The sequence below is a fragment of the Anarrhichthys ocellatus genome, unplaced genomic scaffold, assembly GCF_004355925.1.
Source record: "Anarrhichthys ocellatus isolate YVR2014 unplaced genomic scaffold, GSC_Weel_1.0 scaffold20, whole genome shotgun sequence".
Classification (NCBI taxonomy): Eukaryota; Metazoa; Chordata; class Actinopteri; order Perciformes; family Anarhichadidae; genus Anarrhichthys; species Anarrhichthys ocellatus.
The window spans coordinates 4,293,121-4,302,228 of NW_022280050.1; the positions used below are offsets into that span (position 1 = coordinate 4,293,121).

The 9,108-nt window shown below is 40.7% G+C and overlaps 2 protein-coding genes across 5 annotated transcripts in view; one reads left to right on the forward strand and one right to left on the reverse strand.

The window, feature by feature from the left end:
• Positions 1-19: 19 nt before the first annotated feature.
• On the reverse strand, positions 20-4,542 carry LOC116389523 (CASP8 and FADD-like apoptosis regulator). 2 transcript variants are annotated; one of them, XM_031858245.1, is made up of 11 exons: positions 4,388-4,542; positions 4,232-4,247; positions 3,746-4,148; positions 3,552-3,657; positions 3,255-3,390; positions 2,469-2,518; positions 2,311-2,380; positions 2,145-2,176; positions 1,957-2,035; positions 963-1,467; positions 20-877 (listed from the first exon to the last, which is right to left on the reverse strand). In XM_031858245.1, the coding sequence occupies exons 3-11, from the start codon at positions 4,039-4,041 to the stop codon at positions 748-750; spliced, it is 1,404 nt and encodes a 467-aa protein (XP_031714105.1). In that variant the 5' UTR covers positions 4,042-4,148; positions 4,232-4,247; positions 4,388-4,542; the 3' UTR covers positions 20-747. The 2 variants fall into 2 exon arrangements, with proteins under 2 accessions (XP_031714105.1, XP_031714104.1); XM_031858244.1 differs by having other exon boundaries at positions 4,232-4,290.
• Positions 4,543-5,233: 691 nt separating this feature from the next.
• LOC116389575 (protein FAM126B) overlaps positions 5,234-9,108 on the forward strand; it is a 28,068-nt gene continuing 24,193 nt past the window's right edge. The window contains exon 1 of one of the 3 annotated variants that reach the window (XM_031858352.1): positions 5,234-5,773. The gene's annotated coding sequence lies outside the window, so the exon portion shown is untranslated. The remainder of the gene's footprint in view (positions 5,774-9,108) is intronic. The other 2 variants (XM_031858351.1, XM_031858354.1) reach the window with 2 other exon arrangements.

Below are 9,108 nucleotides of genomic sequence, written 5' to 3' on the forward strand. Positions count from 1 at the left end.
CATACATATGTATGTATATACTTTGTTTACATTGCACTTTTCTACTGAATGTTTTTCAAAAAGACAAAACCTAGACAATGCATGACGTTAGAAAATACGATAAATACAAAAATATATTAAAAGTAACAATAGATATAATAACAGTAATAGTAGATAAGAAATGTCCTTCATTCAGCTAATTATTATCACAATTCTACAAAAAATATTTAGAATAATAGAAAAATTAAAAAAAGGCACTAGAAACCGGTTTTAGCTGCACTGTGTGAGGCAAGAAAAAGGCAATTCACATTAAAGCTTCAAAAAACGAAATCAGTTACATTTGATTACATCCCTGGTATATATGATTAAAATATACTGAGTCGTTATTGTGTTTTGTATTACTCTTCTTTTTGTCTTGCATGAATTGACATCTGCATCTATTGTGAGGCTGTGATTGGGTGTGTTGGCGTTTGGGTTGGAAAGTGGGGGAGTTATTGTTATCATTATCTTGCCTGTACGTCTGTTATATACTATTCAAATATATACAGTATGTCTAAAAATAACTTTCAAACATGAAATAAATACACATCAAAACAACCTGCAAAACAAAAAAACAAAAGTGTAAAAGTGTTTTAAGTTCCTACAACCAGCAGGTGTCACTGCATACACAGTAAAAAAAAAAAAGGTTCTTCACAGGCAAGGAATATGCTATATTAATATGTGGCTGACAGTTCTGAGGGTTTAGTGAAAGTGATGGTGATTAATCCTCTATTGTAAGAAAAGCTCTTTCCTTAAAGTATGTTTCAGATCAATGTGGTAGTGCGCTCCAGGATTCCGGTTGTTGTGTTCAAAGATGGCTCCATTCACCTCGGTATGAACATCAACCAGATGTGTTTTCCTGTCAGAACACAAACATCTGTTTAGTCTTCAGGCGTACATGAGAACCGTCTGATGCTAAAGTATTAAAGAGTGTTTGCCTGTACCTCCTTTGACCTTTGTGCAAAGTGTCTGTCAGAGCCTTCAGGTAAATGGAGCGATGGTGTCCTTGCTCCAGTTGACATTCATCTGTCCAGCAGTGACTCCAGAACACATCTGCATCTGTAGGGATGAAAGCACATCTGGACAGCCCATCACACCCGTCTGTCTCCAGATCCTCATCCCGGTGCTCCGTCCTGGCACGGGGCGGAATCTCTGGGATGCTGTACCTCTGGATGAAGAAGAGTTTGGGCTTGCCAGCCAGCATGCGGCATTCATCAGCATTGAAAAGACGTCTGACATCGTTCAGATGTAGACCTGCGGCGTACACGTCTGTACCCAGGAGACGGTTCGCCGTACCGCGGCTAATGATGCAGCAGACAAAGCAGTCGCATTCAAGGTTCTCTCTCTGTCCGAATATCCCTCTAAGAACTGAGAGAGTGTCGGCCACACACAGCCATTTGTGGAGGACCACGTTGAAGTGAAGAGCCTTAAATGTCTGTTCCAACATGTCTGAGTGAGTAAAGGAGAGGTGAAACACAATTTAACTTTTTTTCTTGATAACAAGTCTCTCAAAAGATAGATGAAAAAAAAACGCTATCAGACCAGGGCTGCTACAGAGGCAACCCAAAGATATTCAGTTTACTGTATGACATGAAACACCACTCAAATTAAGAGTCAGAACATTTGATTCATTGATTGCTGTCAGTCTTTAATGAGCATTTCAAAAACCAACACTACCTTTCAGCATTGCATGACCCGTAAGCTTTATCTTGTGACCCTATAGAAGGGCCGACCCCCGGTTTAAAACTAATCTAGTAAATAAAGTAGTTGAAAGTAACTTTATGTACCTTTTGGTGATGATACTTTAGTATTTTTACTTCAGCAGGCTTTTAAATGCATGCCTTTCACTTGTAATGGAGTTATTTTACATTGGTATTGGTACTTTTGAATATGTATTCCAGCACTGGACTTATAGGTACAAAGTGTTTTGTGTCTCACCTCCGTCATTACCCACGCAGTCTATGATAACACACACTCCTCTGGGATTAGTGTTAAATCTGTAACAATCGAGTTGACTCTGTAATGCAAAGGAGCATGCAAACAAGTTTCATAAATGCACTTTACTAATTAAACACACTCATACATATAGGGAAAAAACCTGCACCAATAATGAGTGAAGACCTCACCTGCTCTCTGTATACAGGCACTGGTATGTTTTCTGTGGTTGGTGACAAAGATTAATACGGTGTTATGAATATCAAAGTGAAATACAATGAGAGACAAGAGGCGTTTTCCTTTATCTCTGGCAATTACACATCTTTTGAAGTTGCTGTCATTTGCAGGCTGTCTTACCGATGTGGGGGGGCTGTGCTTGTCTTGTTTGCTGCAGAGAATGGGAACCATTTGGAGTGGGGAATGGACACTAAAGAGAAGACGTTTTTTTTCAAAAGTATTAGTTGTATAATAGAGAGAAAATGTCAAATGTTGACTAAGTTTCGTACACTACTTACAGGAGCTCTGTGTCTTTGCTGTAGAGATGAATGTCCTCCAGATGTTACAACTGTGAAAGGTTTGGACAGAAACACAAGTGAATAAAAACACAGAATAAAGTATGATTCAAAGTACTTTGTGATTGGTCTTTCACATAAATCCACTTTTTAGAAAGCCAAAAGCCAAAACGTTTAACATTTGGTTTGATAAATACAAAGTTTAGTTCTGAAAATTATGTCAAATTGAATGTGTCCGAAAGAAAAATATATCTGTGAGTCCAACTGAGGTAAGTTAACAGTATTATGTGAACTAGATGTTACGCTGGTATCAATGAACAAGATAAGCTTTGTCTGCCTTGGGTTAAATGAAACAGAGCATGAGATGCATTTTGTTTTATGCTATACTATATGTAATAAATACATTTTTTTTTTACTTTTGCATTGTCAGAATACAGTCTGGAGAATGTATGTTCAGCTTTTATATTCAGTTTCTGTTCTGTGTAAAACATGGTTTTACTTTCTGTGGTTTAGGAACTATATATTTTCTTTGGCACTTCCAAGAAGTCTGTTTTTCTTCTTCATAAGCACCATGGGCCATTTCAGTGGTATGAGAGACACACAAATATTCATTTTCAGTTCTAGTTTTCAGCATTTTCCTGTTTCAACAATGTGTAAACGTTCCACACTTCACATGAAACACACAGTATAAACGTTACAACACAGCTTTCCTTCTCACATTTTGTCAAGATGGATTTTCTTGTTCCCAAATCACAAACTCTTTACAAAATTTAAAAGGGACAGTCTCACCTGACATCTTGTATGCACTAACTTTTTTGGCGAGGTCGACCCTGTCAATGTTTTTAAAACATTCTTCTACAAAGTCGACTCTTTCAGGTGAAACTATATCCAGCTTCTCTAGTTCAATGATCACATCCAGGAAACTCTGTCAACGGAAAGAGGGGGAAGTTGATTCACTCTGTTTGAATGACTGTCGTATGCATATTTGACCTTTTTCTGTAAAATGATGACCCACCAAATCTCCCCTAGCACACTCACAAGAATGTGAAATTCAGTAAGTGAAAACAAAACGTCATTCATTGTCACCTGTGCTTTTTCCATCTTCTCACGGGGCAATGTCCTGCCCAACAAGAACTTCACACTGTTCAGATCTTCACTGTCCATTTCCTCATTTATATTAGCCATCAATACTCTACAGGGAGGGAAATCACGTTTACGTTATCCAATTGGAATGTATCATTCATGACTTTACACACCTAGATAAGGTATACACCTCTCACCTGAATCTTGGCAGAACCCTTCTTTGTTTCAGGGCATTTTCCACCTCGTCCCTGCTGGTTTTAAACACCTTCCTCAGGATATCGAAACGACTCAATTGTAGCATCAGCTCCGTCAGAAACAGGAGACCCATCTCGTGGCACATCACTTTAGATTTCAGCATGTCCTTCACACACGCTACGCTGTTGTCCGTGTCCAGGATGTCACACAGGTAGAAGAGCCTCCTGCGTTCACAGCTGCTCAGAGCCTCTGCTGTCTGATTGATGGCCTGATGATGAAGTTGGTCCGGCAGAGCCATTGTCTTTTGTGGAAGAAGAACGAGGGCTGGTGATGTTTAACAGCAACGAAGACCGATATAGTGATCAAATAATAGCAATTCGCCAACCGGGACCGGAACGCCTTAAACTGGAGAAGATTAAATACAGGGTTAGTTCCGAATAAACCATTATTAAAATATAATAATCTGAAAAGATCATTGAACGACATACCTCATACCGTCGAAATCTGTCGATAGACGAACAACCAAAAAGAGGAATTTGAAGTAGGCCTATGACGGAAACCACAATGGAAGACTGACGCACTTAAAACGCTTCTGGGGAAGTACCCTACTTTATTGTAGACCTTAAATAGAAATACCCCTTTACCTTGATACTTGCGCCGAGTTACTGAAAACCATCGATTCATCTGCACTCCTGATTACGCGATAGGTGCACGATAATACCGTAATTATTGTAGATGTTTGAAAAACGCCACAAGCGACAAAGACAACATATTGAAAGTGAAAGTAAAAAAAAGGCGGCTCTGCTTTGATAATAAAAAACTTAAAGGCACATGCTGCGCTGCAGAACAAAATCCATTTAATGAAAATGTATTAACACTTAAAACTACAGACTTGATGGATTACTAACTTATTAAGATGTATAACTGCAGATACGGTGGTTTACCGAAGAGTGAGAAACCCATCAACATTTATGAATGAATTTATAATATTTATAACTTTATTACCAAATAGAAACGATAAACACCAGCAGTGGGATTTTTCACAACCCGGCAACCCAATATTTGTTCGTATTAATGGATTATTAATGATCTGTACAGTATTAGTAAACCATAAATAAACCCGTTGGATTCAGTTAACCTTTATAAAGGGTGCCATATTAGAAAGTGGCACAAAATATGGCATAAAATACCACAGAGATAATCAAAATAATATATAATAAAAGTAATATTTAAAGCAGGCTATTTTGTAGTCTGTATTTACAAATTACAATGGCCTCTGTAATCAAATTATGTTTAGTGGGGGAACAAATAAGTGATTTGTTATGTAAAAAAAAGGTTAAGATAACAAATATTATGATTATTAATCTTTTTAACACCGAAGCAATGCGCTTGAACTCTGATGCTAAGTTTTCCAATAACTTTGAAGGCACCACTTCTGCTAGCCCCCCCCTGCAGGTCGCGTGAGCTTTCTGCTTACCAATACCAAAGCGCACCGAGTTCCGCTCACTCTGGCCAATCGTGTGGCGCCGTGGTTCAGCACCATTGCGGTGTGGAGAGATCGTACGGAGGTGTAGCTCGCTGAGAGAGAGAGACAGAGAGAGAGAGAGGGGCCATTTAGAAAGAAAGAGACACTCGACCTGGGTGACCGCCCTGAGCAAACACCACCGATACAGTCATCGCGTGACATTGCCGTTAGCAGCTTCAAGTCCGCGTGAGTATTTCATTAACCTGGTTGGTTGGTAAAACAGTCAGAATTTTCCAGGTAGTCGCAGTCAAGGGAACATCCTCGGCACTGTTTGTGTTGGATGTAAACGAGGAGGCTTCAGTGCTAACGGGCTGCCCGGTGACAGCACAAGTGTCATTAACCGTCATAAGCCAAGGACCACAGAGCGGATGCTTTTTGTGTTGTAACCAGGCAGTCAGCCGGGTTTTTTTCGGCCTGGTCACGACTGGTGAGAAACGAGGATGAGGACGTCCACCAACGGCTGACTAGAACGGGCACGATAACGGCACGCGAGCCAAAAGCTAAGGTAGCTACCGTTGACGTACAGGTTCTGTCGTGGCACTTGGTGTAACAAACATTCGCTTGTGGGCAGTTTACTATCTGAAAAAAACAACAGAGCTGCGTAGAAACACCCGGTTAATACGTTAGCTAGCTACCGTAACAGTGTTAATTAAAGGTAAAACGGCACGTTGGCATTTAATGTCAGTAAGCCTGCACATTTTATCCTGAAATATCTACAGGAAATATCTACATAATTTCCACTGTGGCTCTTGGAAGTTGAACTCTTTCAAAAACGTTGGATTTATTTTGAAACTTATGAGCGGAAAGCTCAATTTTACAGGCTTGTAGGTTATGAATGTATAACGTTTTGGTGCAAAAAGCAGCACAAACGTTCATTTAGCTAGTACTTCTTCATCATACTTCAATATATGTGAGTTTGCAGCAGTACCATGTAAATTAAATGACCTCCACATCCCTATAAGTGTGTAACGTTACATATAACATGCACAACTGAGATGTGTTAATTCACTAAATATAGAGGAGAATGCACAGTGCATGGTCTGTTTAGTGCTGTTTTACTTATGCCAAGTTGCTGACTTGTTGATCCTTTGCTGTGGACATGTTGGTGTTTTTATGAAACAACATTGTTCATTTACATGAATGCTGCTTGCTGTGATTTTGGTCGTGATAAGTAAACTACTCTTCAAATAATGGCGTCATCATGGGCAAAGATATAGCGATAATTCTGTGCCATCTGCTGCTCACCCTCAAACATCATCATCATCCTCTTCCTCTGTTTCTGGTGTGTTTTGAGAATAGGCTGTCATCAGAGCTGTGGCCTATTTTAGATAGAAACTCCATTTACCCACTTTAATCTTTGTTTCTTTCTCCAGGAGGTTGAGATTCTTCTATTGCTCAAGTGTGACAAATGGTAGATTATTCAGCAAAGTGTTCTTCGACGAGCAGAAGGCCCTAAAATGTATCGGATCATATTGTTAGTTAGTATACTGTACTGCATAAAACTCTTAAGCTTGCCTACACATTTCAAAGGGGATTCACCAGAAGCTGAGGTGATTTCTTATGAACTTTGAGTGGACCAATAATGCACAACATTGTCGTTTTCTGCAGCAGATGTGAGCTTATTGAGACGGCTCTAAAGCAAACCAAATCTAACCGAAAAGTGTATTAATCCCCAGAGTGTGTTACCTCCCTCCCACCTATAGTGATGCACACGCCTCGGGGATCAAAGCTGTAATTAGCTTGCCATGGATTAGCAGTGGGGACTATTTTCCACTGTACTCTCTCCCACAGAGCCAGAGGATCACACAGCCAGCCTACCGTCCTTCCTCTTCTTCCAGTAGAGAGAACAGCTGAATTTCCCTGTTTGTTGTTGAGACACATCAATATTCTGCCCCTGGAGAAGTTTGGGCAATCGGGCCTTTCTTAAGTTGATTGCAGTACTAATAAGTCTCACCAGCGGGGTCGTTCTAGTCGGTCTTGGGAATCAGCTGGATGTGTGGTGTGCATGCAGAGAGAGAGCTGTGGTGCTGCTGACTCACCGCACACTGCCAGGTATGAGGTCTGTCTGTTAGCTGTCTGTCTGCATGACGTACAGTACGTCTCTCTGTAAGCCAGACACGAGTTCACACTGTTCCTCTAAGGGCTCCACAGAGGTGGAGCAGCATAATATGTTGTACTCTCTCCTGTTTGTGAATGAATCAATGCTTTCAAAACTGATTGCGACGAGGTTTGGGAATCCCAGGATTATATTGCCCAGGCTAATGACGGTATTACCATACGGGCAATTCTGCTAAATACAGTGCGCGTCCGAAGAGTGAATGCTTGTGTTTAGGCCTGCAGCAAAAAACACTGTTTCCTTTCTCAATTAAGTTGCAGATTATTTTGTCGATGAATTGATTAGGCTGTAAAATTGAAAATAGTAAAAAAAAAAAAAATGCCCGTTGCACATTCAAAGGTGATGGATTGAAGTTGCTTGCATAGCATTAAATCCTCACATTTAAGGAACCGGAATGAATAAAGTAATTAATCAATTATGAAATAGATGCCGATGATTTTCTGTTCAATCAGCTAATTCATCAATTAACAAATCCCTACAGCTCTAGTTGTGTTGCTGCTGAAGTTACAGGATTTAGTTGCTGCGTTATGATTCAGTTTTACAGAGTTTCAGAGAAAGTATAAGTTTGCAGCATCTAAAAATGTACGAACAAATCGGAACAAAAGTAGCATCAAATGTGTAGTAGAGGAAGTCAAATCTGACCACTTTCATTAGAATCCAGTGTTTACACTTCTGGTAACCAGATGATACTTCTTCAACAAACACAAACGGAGAGCTCGGATCAGAGGGCAGAGCACTGTTACAGGTGCCCATGCTGTGTAACTATTCTCCTTACAGTTTGTGGGATTATTGAGCAATACTTTTTGACTATAAGTAACCTTTTTGTGCAAGTTGGAAATGAATTATCCTGCTGTTGACCTGAACACAATCTTACAAAAGACTGAAAGGCGCCTGATCTTTCCCACTGTTGCACTGGATGCCGTGGAGAAGAAGCACAAGCTCCGTATCATAAATGTGGCAACATGGCCGGTTTGTTCAGGCCAAGATAACAGGTCATCATCCTCTCAGAGCCACTGTGCTCTGCTGGGCTTTGCCTCCCCATTGATCGGCTCTCTGCGCTCTCTGCTCAGCTTGCCGGTCACGACTCGGCACCCGACTGAAGTTGAACAGATGCCAGAGCCCGGTTGACTCCAGGAGCCTTTTGAATTACTGCCAGTTATTTGTTGTTATGATATGATGGGAAAGACATGGAAGGGAAGTGGGGGCTTCTGCTGGATCAAGCTGTCAGCCATGTTTACTGCAGAGTGAGGCACGTGTCAACAAAAGTGTTCCCTTACATTTATAATGCTGCTGGTGTGCTGAGCATTATTTGGTCATAATCTAGACAGTTAAAACTCAGTTAAAAGGAACCGTTTGCATTGCATAATTACATTTTATTTAGGTGTTTTAAGTGTTTTATTGGCAAGCTAAAGTGTGGCCAGGGCTCTATGGGTTCTACTTCTTTACTGTAATATTTCGCTCTGTCATTGTCCGGCTGGTGTAATCTCTGTGCGCCTGCTGCAGCCGGGTGGATGGAGCCAAAATGTAGCCCACATTAGTGTTGCTTTTCATTCTGGAGGAAACAATTTGATTTAACAACCGTTATGAGTCTCTGGGGTGGGAGAGGAAGTTGAGAGGCCAAGTTCTCCGGCTTGATTGTTCTTGCTATCCAGCGGTTTTGCAGCCCCCCACAATCTGAGGTGGTAGTCTAATAATGCACCCACTCTCCTCTACCCCCCCCCCCC